Source organism: Medicago truncatula, chromosome 7, assembly GCF_003473485.1.
Source record: "Medicago truncatula cultivar Jemalong A17 chromosome 7, MtrunA17r5.0-ANR, whole genome shotgun sequence".
Classification (NCBI taxonomy): Eukaryota; Viridiplantae; Streptophyta; class Magnoliopsida; order Fabales; family Fabaceae; genus Medicago; species Medicago truncatula.
In genome coordinates, this window is record NC_053048.1 from 24,260,087 (window position 1) to 24,279,833 (window position 19,747).

Here is a 19,747-nt window from a genome sequence, read left to right on the forward strand (position 1 = left end):
TGGTAAAACCGGTGCTCATTGTTTTTCCATGCCATGTGACTCAAACCCATCTTAATATTGCCAAGTGTTGGTAATTCATGAGTAACTTGTGGAACATTTCCTGTCATATGGAATCTTTTTACTACATGCGTTATCTTGCAAGGTAACATAAGTTTGTTGGAAAAGTTTTGATTTATTTTGCAAGGTAACATTAACTTATCAGCATATTCTAAACATTATTTTTCATGGAGAATTTCTTATCTGCTGCCAGATCATCAAAGAATTTTCAGCACTTCTTTCACAGTCTCTTTCAATTCAAGTGCTAGCTTCATTGCCTTTACTTTGCGGTAAAACTTTGTTTTGCTTTAGACATTCCAATTGATAAGGGTTCAGATGGCTTCCAAGTTATATTCTTTAAAACTTATTGGCGCATTGTTGGTTTTGAAATATGGTTTCTGATGCTTTCTCTTCAAGTTATATTGATCCTAAACTTGCAGAGACCTTGATTGTACCTATCCTGAAGATTGATATATATACCCCAAAGTCTTAAGGATTTCCGCCCTATAAGTCCTTCAACACTAATTTGAGGAACCAAATAATTGAAGAAAATGAAAAAAACGTTGTGTGAATGGAAAATGGAAGGAGAGTGAAGGGACATTAAGGGCCTGTTTGAATGTGTTTTGATTTTTAGTTTTTGAAATCTATTTTACAAAACAATTTTAAAAACTGTTTTTAAGAAAAAATGAAAAATAAAAGTTGTTTGACAATCTTAGTTTTGAAAACAGTTTTAAATACGAGAGAATGATAAAACTTGTTTGGTACTATTACATTTAAAATATCTTTTTTTTTTTTAAATTATCTTTCAAAATATATTTTGAAAACTACAAAATATTGTCGGATACATATTTCAGTTTTTATATCTCATTTTAGTTCCTTAAATTGAATAACTCACTCAATGGAATTCCACGACTAGAAATAAAGGACCAAACTTTAATTAAGTTTTTTTAGAGGTGTAATTGAGTTATTATATTATCAAAACATGAGATATTAATTAGTTTTTTTGTTAATTAAATAAATGGTCGTTTAGGAATCCCCCCTAAAGAACCTCCATGATACAACAGGAATTGGAAGAAGAAAAAAAAAACTATACAATTTCAACTATGCAAGAATTGAAAAAGTAAAGAACAAACATAAATGCTAAACATTCATAGTTTTCAAGAATCAAAAGAAGATTAATTATCACTTGAGCAGAGAAGAATGACGATTGTTTTGTGAACAAAGAGAAATAACTAGTCTTATGGTAGGGCAACACAATGCATATGATTGAAATATTAAAATTTACGTAAGGGTATTATTATCCAAAAAATATCTCCACTTTTTGACACTTATTTTTTGTCTCCTCTAAAAAGATATATTTTTTTAAGAAGCTATTTATAACATATTATATAAGAGAAGGGTCTAAACTGCAAAACATGATAATGATGGTGTATGTACCAAGTATATTGCATCAAGTGTATCCATATCCAATTGTTTTGCCTATTAGAAAATAATAATGTCACCTCCCTTTTAATATTCTCCCATTCAAACATAATTCGCCTCCTAGCTAAGGAAATGTTCAACATAATCCCTCCTATCTTATCACATCATGATGAACCACTGCTTCTTTCGCCATAGATATGTTGTTCAACCAGTTAGGTTGTTCAAATAATTTTTCTCTTTATTTTAGTGGTTGACCGCGTTCTTTCTTTCAAGTTACACTGAAATATTGAATTTTCTTCCGAATGACTCAATCCATTATAGACCAAGTATTCTTTTATACTAGTTTATTCGTTGTAAACTGTAGTTACATTATAGTCTTTCATTTACATAGAAATTTTGAATTTTCACCCAAAAGACTTAATCCATTATAAATCAAGTATTCTTTAATCTACCTATTCAGGTGTCACGAGTATTCATTCCTTAACTTCTCCATACTTCATGAGTACTGTTTCCTCTGCCTCTTCAGGCTACACCCTATTCTTCGTCTAGTATTCTCAACACTTCTGCCTTGTTGAGGTACCAAATGTTTATCTATCACTTTAAAGTGTTCTTAAATGATAAATGTTGTTGTCACTGCTGGGATGAATTACAAGGATTTAAGGTTGTACTTGTATTGGTACAAAATCAAAAGACTTTAACTCTCTCATTTGAGAGGATATTATATTTCAATCTTATATCAATTCAAATGTACGAAACTACTTAATTGATTTACATCATGATCTGATAAATATCATCATAGAGAACTTTGTAATAAGCTTTTTGCATGTTTATGGTTTTTTCTAGATATTTCATTTTCTCTTTGAGCATGTCTTTTTTTTCTTCTTTTCTATTTTTCATGGAAGTTCATTAGAACCATCTTACTGAGACTTTCATCATACGATACAAGTTGTCGTATATATGTTGTACACCCAAAAGTGAAAATCACTACCGTATGCATGAGGAATTTCAAACCACCATCCCAAGAAAACATCCACCTAACACCAAAAGCAAGAGGACCCAATTCTAATAGGCCTAAAACAAGACAACAGAAAAGGAAAGTGGAAACCTGGGGAGTAGTGGGATAGTACTTAATAGTACTACTTATCTATAATTTTTTTTTAGGTCCATACCTTGAGGAGACCCAACTTCATTGAACGGTTTATACACCCAAGGTCAGGCCCTGATTCAGATGATTGCGATAATTCCTTACACCTGTCTTGTTGATTATTCTAAAATCACCCTAAAACTGTACCAGCAAATTTGATTCATCAAAGAGAAATGTTGCTTTCATGCTTATATGAGATAGTTATTTAACAATTGTATACTACATAATTTGATTGCTTTGTAGCTTATGTTTCAACTTCCTGAGTCCATTATTTTTGCCTCTAGCTTTTGTGCTTTCTTTGCTTATCCTCTTCCTCGACAGAAGAGAAGAGAAAAACATGGTAACACTTTTGGCTAACACATGAACGTGGTCTTCTGCACTTTGAACACTGAATTGTCACTATAGTTTTGAGTACCATCAACTTTAGTTATTTTGTGCCTCATGTTGACATTTAATTATTACTCCTTTCAGTAGACATAGCTTTATTTTTGGGAACGGTGGCCATAGCCACTTGCATTTTGTGAATTATGCATATTTACTTGCATTATTAAGTTTGTTGTCGGTCATAAATAATCTTTGGGCACTACTTGGATTTTTTCTTTTTAGCGTTGGATAGAACCAATTCATTGGATTGAATATGATTTTGAAGATTTTATTAGTTATTACTCTACCAAAAATGTATCAAAAGTCAAAACTAATTTTAATTAATTTTTCTTCTGATACTCTAAATGTACAAGTGACCACTCAAAATAAGGTTTGATACGTCAGCAACCTCATTTATTTGTCTTTTAACTTCAAATTTGATTTGATTGATAATATGTGACGAATATCCTCTCCATGTACTCCAAAGTAGCAAAGGAGTGAGAGTTGAATCTATCAAAGTATGTATTTCAAAATAAATGACAAAATATACTTCCTCTAGTCACATCTATAAGCAAAAAACAACTTTTTAATTAGGTTCATTTAATAACTAATGTATCTAATTTATAAATGTTACTAGATACATTAATTATTCAATGAATCTAAAAAGTTGTTTTTTGATTATAAATATGATTGGAAGTCGTAAAGGGTAATAGCAACAAATACACCGAGAGCATTATTTAAGAAATCAATGAGAGAGAATTTCATTTTAAAAATGCAATTCAAATATTTGTAAAAGACATAAATACATTATTTTCTATCCAATGATTCCTTTATCAATGTCCTAAAAATATTTGTTATAATTTTTTAAATATTAATCTAGATTTTTGATGAGTTAAATGCTCTCAGAAGTCCCAAAAAGTTCCTACCTCGCATCCTTACAAATCATTAATATGCCTATATTCCACTAAAAGCTAGTTAAGAATATCCAACTCAATTCATCCACTAAAACATAAAAACCATTAAATTCATCAATTATCCTCACCCACACTTTTTGAAAGGCTAATTTCACTTTTGGCCCATAATCTTTTTAAAATTGTGATTTAGACCCCATAATTAATTAAAATACAAAACAACCCTCTATGTATTGGATATTTGGCAGTTTTGGCCCTCAAGACCACTTTTAAATTAGTCTTCGATGACGTGACACCCACAATGGTCGACACAGGCACCTCACTTAAGGGATGTGGGTGCCACGTCAGCAAAGACTAAGTCAAAAGTGGTCTTGAGGGCCAAAGCTGCCAAAGATCCAATACGTAAGGGCTGTTTTGTATTTAATTAATTAGGGACCAAAATCGCAACTTTTGAAAAGATAGGGGTCAAAAGTGCAATTAAGCCCTTTTTAAAATACTGTCTAAAAAGGTACTCATACCAAAATCGTTCCAAATCAAAACATGTTTAATTATAAAAAATTTATGCTATGGATCGTCCAAAAAAACTCATGTACATGCGATCACTTCCACCCTCATTATCCTCAGGTGGTATAACCATAGTTGGTGGTGTTTTATTTTCTATAGTACAAAAAAACCCAAATCCACGAAAGAAAAAAAAAAAAAGAAGGTCAAATGGGATGGATTCTTTGATTTTTTTTTTTAAACAACAAAATTTATTAATAAACCAGATCTCCGTACGAGACGAACAGAGTTCGGTAACACCGAAAGTACATCAAAAAATGCCGTATATAGGCGGAACATCTAAAGAAAAGTACAAAATAAATACCAATAGAGACACAATACCACCTAAGGCTAACATCAACCCCAATAAAAACAAATCTCCAAACCCAAAAGCAACACCAAAACCATCCAACCAAAACCATCAACACCATCGTACATGCCGAAACCCCTATCAATTAAGGGCAAGATAATGATTTGTTTTGCAAATGTTCAGATTCGACCACCAATCAACTTCCGGTCTGTCGGAGAAGACACCAAAATAAGCCTAAAAAGACCCGAGTCAAAAAGCTGGCTTCCGATCTCGAATCAAAAGTGATCGGCCCACCAGACCGGCAACACAAATCACTAGGCACCCCTCAACTCTCGAATCACCAGAGCATACACCTCAATCTATCCAACAACTTGACAGCTATACTCTAACTTCCGATCTCGAAGCAAAAGTGATCGGCCCATCATTATCCAGATGACAAATTCGTAAGACAGACACAAGGTGGAACAGTAGCACAAATCGAACCAACATTAACACAAACAAACCAAAAAGTAAGCCACAAAAACATCCTCCATCACCACCACTTGAACATCGCCAAAGGCAGCAGCACGACAACACCACTCCCTACAAACATGTCTAAAAGCCTCCAAAACATCACCAGCCCAACAACAATCACCCCAAACACGACTAGAATCCAAACACAAAACACCCATAACCACCACCACTAACCACCACACGCACCACCAAAACACAGAAATCTCGCAAAAAGAGGGAGTTTGACACCCAAACAAGCAAAAAGCAAAACTGAATTTGAATAGACCGGCACACACCACAACCACAAAACCACCACGATCCTTACGACGACAACGATCCGGAAGTTGCGAAGGAGGATTAATCGTGAAGGAACTGCAGCCGCGGGCAACTGAGCAGTCATGATCGAGCACCACCGACAAATCCAGTGGCACACTATCACTAGTCTTTACAGCAGAACCCTAACTAAAAACCATATCTGAATTATGGAGCACACCCCACTAATATGTCTTACCAATACCAACAGTGAAACCGCCAAAGCAGATCCAAAAAATACAACAGAAAATGCAACGATAGACAACTAAAACACGACGGTGGTGGTGGTTAACAGCCAACCATCGCCGTTTGAAACCACCAAAAACGGAAAGCCCAGATCCAAGAACGAAAACATATCGTCGACAGAGGAATCACCGACGGTAACAACCCAAAAGGGGTGTTTGAGGTGGTGACGCGACGGAGCTTCCGCTGATCACACTACCGACACGTGCAACTACACGTGGATAGTAATGTTTGGATGTTGAAGGAGAAGTGAGAGACAGAGTGGAGGTGGTGGTAGGCCGGAAGTGAAGGAGAGGGTGAAGAGAGTTTCTCTCTCTTGTTTTTTTACATAATCCTAGTTAGATGGATTCTTTGATTAATGTGGACTAAAAGTCTCTCTAACAAAAGTTTCATATAAACTAGCTAATAAAAGATGAAATTATAGCAATTGTGTGAGCTCTAGTCACTAGACTACTTGATAAAAAAAAAAGATGAAATTATAGTATATAACAAAGCTAACATAGAGGAAATGACTTATAACAAATTACTTTCAGATAATTTATCATATTGAATTTGGAATGTTAAGAATTTAATACTTCAAACACAAATGCAAGGATAAAATATGACAAATAAAAAAAATGTAAATTAATATTTATTTATTAATTTCAAACAGCTAGGATAGAAACAAGAGAAAATTAAATGCCATTAACATAGCGACAAATGCAACTAAGTTTTGTGAAAAAAGCAAAAGCTTGATTCAATCTAATATAAAAACAAGAGAAAATCAAATGCCTTAAACAACCATATTTTTTTTTTTTTGAACAATCAAAAATGGGATTATATTAACAAGAGTCTCAATAGCACAAGACGTGCTACAAAGACTACTTCAGGATTCTGTACAACAACAAAATCAAGTTAGCCAATACCCAAACATTGTAACGGGTTTGACCACCAACTAAAAGTACCAAACAAAAAAGAAGCTTTTCTAGTTTTCAACCAACCTAAAGACAAATATTTTACTTTATCAAGCAATCTGGGTATAGGAATAATAGAATCATTGAAACACATATTGTTACGTTCAGTCCATAAGACCCAGGCACAGAGAAGCCAAATAAGCTGGAGAAAAGACTGAGAAGCCTTACTTCCACCTGTTGAGTGAACAAACTGAACAAAATGATCAGACAAAACATTAGTGTCCACTCCAACAAAACCAATCCAATCACGAACCAACGACCAAAGTAAAGCAAAGTACGAACAAGAGAGAAACAAATGTTGCGCTGATTCCAAAACACCTCACCCGGAGACACACAAACCAGCTTCTGATGGAATTACACCTCTATAGACCAGATTCGATTTGGTAGGCAACCGATCACGAAGAAGCCGCCAAGCAAAGACTGATACCTTCAAAGGAACCTGTATGTGCCAAATCATCTCCGCTGCCGAGTCCACCATCGGTAAATCTTTAGAAGTCAACACGGAATAAGCCCCCGAATAGAATCGTTATAAATTAGTGTCATCAAATATCTCTTATCTTTATTTTTTTTTTAAGGAACTCTATCTTAATCTTATAAGCATAACTCGGTTGATCGGAATATTGCAATATATTGAGACCAAAGTTTCAATCTAACATTATCCATTTATTGTGAAATTTTGACAACTAAGCTAAAAAAAAATAACTCATCTTAATCTTACCAATTTATCCATCACAAACTATAGTTAACGATATTTTCTCTATAGCACATAATCTAACAATAAAGCTATGACAAATAGAGCGTAAGTTGAAAACATGTGCAAGAATGTCTTCCAATTTCTTTGTATTAATCTATTACTAGTACAACAGTTGTCCTGGTCATTCGTACGTACATATGGAAAAATAAAATGTATGCATGGGACTCTCCAATGATGTTTTCCACTTTCACTTCACAATAAAACATTTATTCCGTCTTTGTAATGATTCATACATTACAATAATACAAGAAAAATCAAAAGGTATGAATATGACTTAAACAACTCACATGCACTTGGTATACTTTTTCAATAAAAAAATAGAACTTTTGAATAATACCATCAACCATACTACATTAAAGCTTAATAAAATGGGCCAGACAAGGAAGAGATATGAAATTATCATTTTTCTTTAGAGATATGAAATTATCTTTTTTCTTTATGTAAGATAAAGTATCTCACACGTGTTCCGTGAACATAACTCAGTTGGTAAAACAATGCATTGTTATATATAGGGGTCAGAATTTAAACCCTGAACATCCGACTTATTCAACTTATAAGATGAATTCTAACCATTAAAGTATCTAACTAAAAAAAAAGTATCTCACACGTGATTCTTGAAACTAATATTTTAAAATAAATGAGAAAAATTTTAAGGAATATTGACTTCTTTCAACATATATTTTTTCCATACCCACTAATCAAGAATCAAACACTTGATCAAATGGTTAAAATTTCAAACATCTACCATTTGATCAATCATACAATTTTTTTTAACTGAAGATCAGTAACCACATATTGGTATACTTTTCCTAATTACAAAATTAAACTTATGACGAATAGTTCAACTACATCAACAACCATACTTTAAAGTTTACATGAATTGGACCAAGACCAAATAAGAGATGTGAAATTTATCACATGTTAGATCTTAGTCTCAAAACTTTATTTTTTTGGATAAAATAAAGTGTATCTACGTGCAACCGTAAAGACTAATTCTTCGAGGTAACATAAATATATTTAAGAGATTGACTTCTCCTAACATGTTTTTCCACACGCACTAGTGCAATGATAGAACAGAACTAAATAATTAAGAGATTCAAATATATCTACCACTTAGGTCACACCATGTCGATAATTATTCAACTTTACGGTCCAAAACAATTGTATATGAAAAATTGAAAACACATGCGCCATTAATTTTGCAATTATTATCTTCAAAATGATTTGTTATTTTGCCTATATAATAGTTTGATGAAGTAAACAAAGATCATACTAAGCAAACCAACACTAGCTACATTATCAGAATGGCTACCCAAGAAACTTTGCTACACAAGCCTAGAAAATCCATTCCCAAAACATTTTGGTTAGTTCTCTCTTTAGCTGCTATCATAAGCTCATCAGCCCTTATTATTTCTCATCTGAACAAACCCATCTCCATTTTCCACTTCTCCTCAGCTCCTAATGTGTGTGAACATGCAGTTGATACAAACTCATGCTTAACTCATGTAGCTGAGGTAGTTCAAGGTTCAACCTTGGACAACACAAAAGACCACAAATTGAGTACACTCATATCGTTGTTAACCAAATCCACCACACACATTCGAAAGGCCATGGACACGGCTAATGTTATCAAACGCCGAATTAACAGCCCTAGAGAAGAAAATGCTTTGAATGTCTGTGAAAAACTAATGAACTTGTCCATGGAAAGAGTTTGGGACTCAGTGTTAACTCTCACAAAAGATAATATGGACTCACAGCAAGATGCACACACTTGGCTAAGTAGTGTGCTCACAAACCATGCAACTTGTTTGGATGGATTAGAAGGTACGTCTCGGGCTGTTATGGAAAATGACATTCAGGACTTAATAGCAAGAGCTAGATCATCTCTAGCCGTGCTTGTTGCCGTTTTACCTCCAAAGGATCACGACGAATTCATTGATGAATCATTGAATGGTGACTTTCCCTCTTGGGTAACAAGTAAAGATCGAAGGCTTTTGGAGTCTTCAGTTGGAGACGTAAAGGCCAATGTTGTGGTGGCTAAAGACGGGAGTGGCAAGTTCAAGACTGTTGCTGAGGCTGTTGCATCTGCACCTAACAAAGGTACGGCAAGGTATGTTATCTACGTGAAAAAGGGAATCTACAAAGAGAATGTAGAAATCGCTAGTTCAAAGACGAACGTGATGCTCTTGGGTGACGGTATGGATGCAACGATAATCACAGGCAGCTTAAATTACGTTGATGGAACAGGCACCTTCCAAACTGCAACTGTTGGTATGAGTTTTTTCCCTTGTCAGTATTTACCGTTTCAATTTTTCTATGACATTGATTTTGATTCGTATATAATTTGGTTTTGTAGCTGCTGTTGGGGATTGGTTTATAGCTCAGGACATTGGATTCCAAAACACGGCAGGTCCACAGAAGCATCAGGCAGTTGCTCTGCGCGTCGGCTCTGATCGATCTGTCATTAACCGTTGCAAAATTGATGCATTTCAAGACACTCTATACGCACACACCAACCGACAATTTTACCGTGACTCCTTCATTACCGGTACCATTGACTTTATCTTTGGAGACGCAGCTGTTGTGTTGCAGAAGTGCAAACTCGTGGCCCGAAAGCCCATGGCCAACCAAAACAACATGGTCACAGCCCAGGGTCGAATAGACCCAAACCAGAACACCGCAACTTCAATTCAGCAATGCGATGTAATCCCAAGCACGGACCTCAAACCTGTGATAGGCTCCGTCAAAACCTACTTAGGCCGCCCATGGAAGAAATACTCCAGGACTGTTGTGATGCAGTCCTTGTTAGGAGCCCACATTGACCCAACAGGATGGGCAGAATGGGATGCCGCGAGCAAGGACTTTCTCCAAACACTGTATTACGGAGAGTACATGAACAGCGGACCCGGTGCTGGTACCAGCAAGAGAGTGAAATGGCCTGGTTATCATATCATCAATACTGCCGAGGCGAACAAGTTTACAGTGGCCCAACTCATCCAAGGTAATGTTTGGTTGAAGAACACTGGAGTGGCCTTCATCGCAGGCCTGTAGAAATCGGCTTTGGCAAGCGTCTACTGATATGTTTCCGACGCTTTGCAGAAAATAAAATGCAAAAATTATGCTTTATGGCAGAATATTACAAATCTTCTATTGGAGTTGTAATGACTAATGAATGCTTCATGTCGAAAATAAACTACTCTTTACTTTACCTAAGTGCTTTTTACTTCCTAGTTTTAAATATTCCAACAGTCATATCTAATATATTTAATTAGTAAACAAGACTTTACAGAATAATGCAGGAATCTCCCAATGCCTTTGTAGCAGGTGGAAATAAAAATCATATATAATTTCTCTATGATAAAACCATACATTCAAATTACCACCAATTTAACAGTAAACTAAAAATTATCACGTGATTGAGATCCATTTAATTAGATGCTCACAAAGAATAGCACCAAGTAAGAATATTGGATAAGAGTTGGTAATCTCAATTAGAAAGCTGTTCAAGTACAATAACTAGTTGCAACAAAAAACTTACAGTTTACTCATCCATCAAACTGATAATTGAATGCTTATTTAGTCAGTAAATAAACGTCCAACTATTTATTTTGTTACATGTAAGGTTGTCAAAATTGAGATTTTGCTTAAGATCAAAATTGAAATGGAATAGCAAAATCGAAAATCGTAAAATCGCAATCAAAATTCATAGATTCTACCAAAACAAAAATAATGCTAAATATATGTTATAAATTGCATATAATCATAAATGACTCAGTTTTAAATCTGAAAAATACTTATACATAAATGACTTAAAACCTCGATGCCAAATATTCTTTAGTAGTCACAACAATGCTAAAACCTACACAAATACTTAAAAGCAAATCCTGGAAATACTTGATCACAAGTGAGTAAGTGACTCTTAAGTTTTAAGGCAAAAACTAGATGCCTGACAAAATAAGTATCCTCTACTTAAGTTTCAAGCTTGACGAAGCTGATTGCAGACGAAATCGAAGGAAACAAAGTTGATTGAAGACAGAATGGAAGGAAATGATCAGGGTAGGTTTGGTCCATTTTGAACGGAAGGAAACGATCGTACGGTGAAGGTGAGTAAAGTCACAAAATCCTGAATTTTGGGATTTAAGTCGCGATTTTTAACAATGATGGTTACATGCTCATTTTTTTCATTAAGAAGATACTAAATATGGATACATCTCTTAACCGGGATTCAAACCAGTTCACCACGTTATGCGAGTCTAAGCTCTCCCCATTGGCACATGGTCATGATTTTTATCGCTCACATTTTCCTTAAGGGAAATAGAAGAACAATAGAACAATCATTTTAACAGCACTATAAATTGTCGGAATTAAATGGTTTTCAAAAGACCCACACCTCTAAGGACTACATATTCATATAGCACTTGTAGGCCACAACGTGAGAAAGGAAACATAAGTGTTTCAACTAAAGTGAACTTGTCCATAATGTGCAGTAAAAGAGAATCTCATTTAACATCTTTGATCTGACCTATCACAAGTACAATATAACCCATTCATATAACTAAAACAAAATATTAGAGAGTTGCACTAGAAGGGAAATCAAATCATTAGAGTAAATTGGTAATCTTTTAAGAATACTATTTGCTCTGCAAAACCATTTTATGAATGCAAAAAAAGAGTACCAAACAGGCAACCTCTTGCAACAGATTGTTCATTGTATTCCCATCATTTACATCTTCTACAGGTAAACCACACAACGGATGGTAAAGTCCTCATATGAGATTTAACACTGTTGTATTTCTAAGACTAAATTCGAACCCAAGACCTCTGGTTATGCTGGAAGAAATCTTTTATCATCTTATCCAAATGCTCTTGGATACTAACTCAGCTAATTAGTATATAAAGTTAGAAATATACTATGCATTTCTTTGTTTCTTAATTACTTTAATCAATTAACTTGCTTGAGCTTAAAGTAATTGATAATTGAAAATTTTAGCACAATCAAAAGGTGTGTTTGGTTTATGTAGCACTGACACTTCTTCTTATTGATAGTGTGTCCAATGTGTGTAACACATATGATTACTTTTAATTATGTGATTTCCAAATAATTATTTGTGTCATTAAAGTGTCTATGTCAGTGTTCGTACGTCACATTTTCACCTTCAAAACCTTGTTCTCTCGCTTCTTCATACAATGCATGCATAATGTGTCATCATTTAGGATTCTTCCATCCCTAAAATTCACAAGATGATATAGCAAGTTATTTTGAGCGCATGAGAAGTAGAAGCGTACGAAGGTGATGTTTGGGCATCCGTTGGTGGATTCGACGACAACTGCGTTCCCGGTGAGGTAGGTGTCGACAGTGGATATCTCAAAATACCGGCAAGGAAGGTGATGTTTTGTCATGTTTAAGATTTTTATAAAATTTATTTGGCTTAAATAGATAAATCATCCATGTAAGTTCGCATGATTTTTATTTTCGTTCTTATATTTTTTTTTTCTCTAAAAGAAACCCTATGATAAACGTTTTGTTTTTGATCTCTGTCGTCATCATCTGTTACAAAAAGTGTTTGTGGCAAACTGAGGATATTACAATAGTCTTTAATTGGTGTTGTAATGAATGCTTCATATCGAAAATAAACTTGTCTTTACTTAACCTAAGTGCTTTCCACTTCTTAGTTCTAAATATTCTAATAGTCATCTAACATATTTATTTAATCTCTTAAACAAGACTTTTCAGAATGATGCAGGAATCTCACGATGTTTTTGTCACCTGTGGAAAAAAATAATATATATTGTCTCTAACAAGACACTCATTTAAATTCTCACTATTTATGATTAAACAATAAATTATGACTTCAGATTGAGATCCATTTGATTAGATGCTTTCAAAGAATACCACCAAACCAAGTAGGATATTGGCTAAGAGTTAGTAATCTCAATTACAGAATTGTTAAAGTACACTACCTAGGTGCAACAAAAATATATTATAGACAATTTACCGTACACATAATCATTTTTGTCAAAATTCCGACTTATTAAAATTCTTGATTTTGTGACTTTTTTCACCTTCAACGACTCAAATCCATAGTAGAATTTTAAAATAGACAAAATCGATCGATTTTGATTGCGATTTTACGATTTCTTATAAACTAAGTCATTTATAATTATATACCATTTATAAAATATATTTAATATTAATATTTTTTGGGTAAAATCCATCGATTTTGATTGCGATTTTACAATTTTCTATATCGATTCTACAAAAGTCCTTGAGTAAAATCTTTCGATTTTGATTGCGATTTTACGAATCCCGATTTTGCTATTCCCTTTTGACCTGAAGTAAAGTCCCGATTTTGACAACCTTACAAATTATGAAAAAATTCTTATGCAGATATTATCATCTAGATTCTAATATCCTAGTAACTTTGATTCAAGATTGAAATATAAAAACATCAATGAATATACTTAATAATTTGAAGAACAAAACGTGCAACTAGAAAAGATGATAAGAGTCATGTTAACACTACTACATACTAGTCCTAAGTATGCAGTTCGGTTGGTGAGTAAAGGGACACCAAGAGAGTACTAGCAAGGAGGTCCAAAAAGTAACACAACCCACTAACATTTGCCTATCTAAAAAAATAAAAACATTGCTACATATTTAGTACTATGTACCTAGTCAATTTGATTAATAAAAATCTAACATGTAAATAAATAGCATCGTTTGAAACTGCAGCTATGTATGCATGCATTCTTTCTAAATCATCCATCAAACCAATAATTGAATGATGATCTATCCAGGAACAGAACTAGGATGACGCGATATTCAAAGCTGGTGCTTATGACAATAAGGTACGGCGGTGGAAGAGTTGCGGTGCAGTGGAGGTTGTTCGTCTACGATGGGAAACAACTTTGGTGCTCCGACGCTTAAGTCAGTAAGTCACTGTTTGTACTCGAGAGAGAGAAGTGTGAGAAAATGTGTGAAAAAGTGATTGTACATGACGTGGCGTGGAGCGACGCTTGCATAGCTGAGCTCAGCGTAACTGCTTCCGTGAAATCCGACAACATATACGGGAGTTAGATGGAGATTGGTTCAATGATGAAGATTGGCCGAGGCGGTATTTCTGTGCGATAGAGCGCACAGGTTACCCTTCGAAACAACTGCTTTTGTAGTCAATAATAAACTGAAAATTAAAAAAAAAAAAAAAAAAACTATCAATCATGAAGAAAACAAAAAGAATTCATATTATATTTCGAAAATAGACGTGCTCATGATTTTGTTTTGTTTTTCATAGGTTTTCTCCAACGAAAATAATCATCATATTTCAGATATATCGGACACTAAATGTAATTATCTCTCAATTTAAATTTAAACTTTGGTTTGCTATATTGTAGAAGTCTAATCTCTTATGCTAGACCCAATCCCGGGCGTACATGCTCATGATATATTCTTCACATTTTCCTCAAGGGAAATAGAAGAACAATTACTTTTAACATCACTATAAATTGTCGGAATTGAATGGTCATCAAAAGGCCTACATCTAAGGAGTAACCTATTCATATACCACTCCTAGCTAGGCCACAATATACACGTGAGAAAGGAAAAATAAGAGTTTCAACTAAAGTAAAGTAGTTCATAATGTGTAGTAGAAAGGAATCTCATTATTTGATCTGACTGGTACAATATAATCCATTCATATAAACTAAAACAAAATATTAGAGAGTTGCTTTTGACTTTCAAGGGAGCCACCATAATAGTTAAATTTTAAATGAGTTAGATAGATATAACTTCTTATTAGAGTAAATTGTTAATCTTTTAAGACTGCAAAACCATTTTCTGAATGTCAAAAAAGGGTAACCTCTTACAACAGATTATTCATTGTATTCCATCATCAAAATTTAAGTAGTCGACATCTTCTACAGGTAAACCAACTTGCCATGTGAGTCACGCTGGAAAATGCAACGTCTACATTTAATTTTAATAAATCTAAATGTGGTTTTAGTTTGTCTGTCTAGATGGACCGGCTGCGTGTACTGTTTTTAGGAGCAACTTATTGCTTAATCTCATCCATGTTACATATCAAGTCTCATAAATACACCTCAACTATTGATAACTCCAGTGAAGAAATGTAAAATTGACTAGGTTATGGGTACTTGAGATTGTTACATAGGAAGAGAACACCACATGTGTTGATGTATCCAAATGCTACATGATGTACATTACTTTGTCAAATTGGCAATAGGACACATTATTTTGGCATTCAAAAATAGTTGTAATGATGTTTCAGTATTTATGTCTCAGAAGGAACAAGTGCTTGTTGTCAATTAAACATGTTTCTCTCTAATATTATTACTATGAAGTTTCAGCACAAAGTTCTTGACTTTTTAGGGCGTCCAAGATGTTGACTTTCTTTGATGATGTTTTTCGTTATATTTATGAGTAATGCATAACACTATCTTTTGAACACTCTCTTTAACATTTATTCTTTTATTGGTTTAAATCATTGTATACTTTAGAAATAGAACTCACACAAAGTGGTGGGCATACATTGATTTCTTTTAATAAAAGAGTGAGTGCTAGAGACGTGTTCAAAAAAGAATGTTGCTTGCATTCCGCACTCATTCCACGTTAAAGGCTTAATTCCATGTTTGATCTCTTATGTTTATTTTAGGTTTCAAGTTGGTCTCTTATGTTTTAAAAGTTTCAAATTGGTCTCGGACATTTTAGAAGTTTTAAATTTGACAAATATACTCGATCACTCCTTTAAATTTTTTAAATTTTAAATAGTCTTTTATTTTATTTTTAAGTTTAAATTAAGTCTTTTAAATTTTTTTAAGTTATCATTTAAGAACAAGAAGATTGAAGAATTGTCTAAGAGAAGGAACCATGGGAACTCAAGTTGGCAAGGAGGGCTGGATGGTTGTGGAAGTGCACCAAACAATCTGAATAACAACTTGAGAATCACATTCTATATGAAGAAAAGTAATACACTGGTCAAGGGTGAACTTAAGACTCAAGTAATGACCCCAAAGATTAACAAAAATGATATTACAGTGAAATCCTTTGATAAAGTTGCCAAAAAAATCACGAATTAAGCCATTGCAAGCCGATGAACGAGTAGTAGTATTATGAGAGTCGTCATCATTTAACTTATAGTGAGAAGGAGTGGACAGAGTTTAAAGTTTTTGTTATTTTTCCGAAAAATATTGATGAAGGTATACATCCGTATACAATTGTTATTTTTCAATTACTCTATATACTACTATAAAAAGAGATGTCCATTGAATTTCCAATTTTGCCCCATAGGAAGGGCAATTTGGTAATTCACAAATTCACCAGTAGCTTATGAATTTCCATTTTTGTCCCTAACTATATTTTTAAATTATTTTTTATTTTTATATTTTTAATAACTTTTAAATATTTTTCCAATTGTAAAAAAAAAAAAAAAAAACTATTTTTCCAATTTTTTTCTTCCAAATTCAGTTGCTTCTACTCTACCGTTGTGGGAAATTAATGTACCGTTTGACCCTGCTTTTTTTCAACTTCTCTACATTTTTAAGGATAAATTAGGCCAAACACAATATTAATTAAGTACTTACTAAAAAAAGTACTTTTGTTAAAAAAAAATTGAATGAAATGAGCTTTGGCCAAAAATTGTTAAATGCTACTTCAAAAACTACTTATCGATAATTTATTTCACAAGCACATCTCTTCAACTCACGCTGGGAACCTTTTCTTTTACTTTTTAATGTTATATTTCAATATGTTTTTTTCTTCCATTTAATTGTATTTTATTTTTTTGAACCGTTTCATTTAATTTTTTTTAAGGAGGTTCCATTTAATTTTATTATTTTTTTTTCAAATGAATTTTATTATCTTTTTATAACTATATAATTAATTTCAATATCGTTTAATCATCACAAACTCACAAATATTTCAATTCTGTTGCTTCTACACTGTCGTTGTGGAAGATTAAGGTACCGTTTGAATCGTTTTTTTTTTTTTCAACTTCTCTACATTTTATAGGAGAAGTTAGGCAAAACATGATATATCAATTAAGTATTTTAAAAAAAAAAATACTTTTTTAATGCATAAAATTGAATGGAATGAGCTTTGGCCAAAAGTTGTTAAATGCTACTTCAAAAAACTACTTCTTCGACAATTTGTTTCACAAACATCTTTTTTCAATTCACGCTAGGAACCTTTTATTTTATTTTTTAATATTATATTTCAATATATTTTTTCATCCATTTTATTTTATTTTATTTTTTTAAACAGTTTCATTTAATTTTTTTAAGGAGCATCCTTTTATTTTATTATCTTTTTTTAAAGGAATTTTATTATCTTTTTTATCACTTATATATTTAATTTCAATATCGTTTAATCATCACAACCTCACAAGTTTTTTTATTCACGCTGCCATTTAATGATAATGATATCAAATATTTTTATTCTTTCTCCAACCTCGCAAATATACACACACATTAACGTTTAGAGTAATATTTTATGTTCATCTGTCTGTTTTTTCGTTATTGTAATGCGTATAATTTTTTTTGGCGTTTCATAATGCGTATGATTATTTTTATAAAATTTTGGTTTTAATTAAAAGTACAAGTATATATGCCTAAAAAAGTTATACTTATATATATATATATATATATATATATATATATATATATATATATATATATATATATATATATATATATATCGTACCTTTATATTGTAACAAACTATGCATATCTTTTTTCTAATTCAAAAAAACAAAACATGCATGTTTCAATGACACCAACAATATAACAAATATAATATCATACAATATAATATCTTATCTTTTTTAAAGACACCAAAAATACAGAATTCTTATAACGAAATTTATTATAGTGTGTAATTGAAATAAAAAAAACCAACTATTTTGATATTATTTAAGTTATTATTTCAGCCTCCTTAAATTATTTCTCCTATTCAAATATTTAATAAGTTGTTTATATGACGATACTAATTTGTATTCATGTTACACAAAATAAACGTCATTGAGTAAATATAATATTTGTAAGAAAAAAATATCTTTTATATTTTAAACATTTTTAGCCTTCAAGAAATATTTTAAACATTTTTTTAAACATTTTTTTATTTATTATGCTAATTCATAATAAATTCAAAGATTTATCCTCGTGAGCTTAGCCCAGTTGATAGAGACAATGCATAAATATATGCAAAGTCCGGGGTTCGAACCCTGGACACCATAAAAAAATAATTCAAAGTTTGTACAATATTTTGTCAAACAACTTTTAACTTAAAAATAGCCTTAAAACTATAAATAAACAAAGAAACCAAACAACTTTAACTTCTTTCTTAATGGCCTTTATTTTAATTTTATTTTGAAGTAACTTTTGGACCGCTAAAAAGTTTGGCCAAACTGTACCTAAGTTCAATTTTAACTGTAACAACCCGATTTTCAGCTAGATTTATTTTAATTGCTTTTATTATGTGTTTTATGTGTTTGTGTGTGATTATTCATCATTGGGTGCATTTTCATGGGTTTCCGTGTGGGAAGGGTATTTTAGTCATTTTAGACTTAGGGGTATTTTGGTCACTTTGTAAGAACGGGTAAAATTATAATTTTTAGTGGGAATTACTTTTAGTGATTAGTGAGAATAATTATTTCATTAAGTTACTTGAGTAAATTGAGATTTTACCGTTTAGTGACCGTTAGTGGTATTTTACCGTTATTAGTTAAATATCGTTTGGAGTGTAGAAATATTTTTGGTTTGAATAGAAATGGGTTAAGCTCACTAGAAACTAGGTTAAGCTCATTAAGGGTCATACCTAAGGAGTTGTCTTAGGAAAATATCACTTCATTCATTTCATAAGATATTTTCTAGAGAGAGATAGAGAGAGAAAGTGGGAGAAGAGAAGAACAAGGGTTAGAGAGAAGAGGGAGAGCTTGAAGAATCAAGATTGGAGTGAGCTTACGAGCTAAATTGAAGCCTAAGTTGGGATTAATCTTCATCTAAGAAAGGAAGTCTTTGTAGCAATTATTTTTTAAGGGATGGCTGATTTTTTATTTTGTAAAATTAGATTGTATTTAGATCTCTTCAATGTCGCTAACATATATACACGGGTCTATTTTAACTATTTGAGATAATTAGTGGTGTATCTAAATAAATAGACCTGACTACTGTCTCAAATGTTGATTATAATATATGCTCTTTTGATGCTTTGGTAAATATTTTAAAAAGATGCACATTTCTAATGTTCGTGTAATA

The 19,747-nt window shown here is 32.6% G+C and overlaps 1 protein-coding gene across 1 annotated transcript; it reads left to right on the plus strand.

Annotated features, from left to right (window-relative positions):
* Positions 1-8,784: 8,784 nt before the first annotated feature.
* LOC11437869 (pectinesterase) lies at positions 8,785-10,688 on the plus strand. The gene is made up of 2 exons (XM_003622648.4): positions 8,785-9,751; positions 9,837-10,688. The coding sequence occupies exons 1-2, from the start codon at positions 8,785-8,787 to the stop codon at positions 10,529-10,531; spliced, it is 1,662 nt and encodes a 553-aa protein (XP_003622696.1). The 3' UTR covers positions 10,532-10,688.
* The last annotated feature ends 9,059 nt before the right edge of the window (positions 10,689-19,747 follow it).

Excerpts from the sequence above, each read along its gene's own strand:
- LOC11437869 (XM_003622648.4), top strand. The coding sequence starts at position 8,785 with ATGGCTACCCAAGAAACTTTGCTACACAAGCCTAGAAAATCCATTCCC. Across the intron at positions 9,752-9,836 it reads CTTCCAAACTGCAACTGTTG|CTGCTGTTGGGGATTGGTTT; the intron begins GTATGAGTTTTT and ends TTGGTTTTGTAG.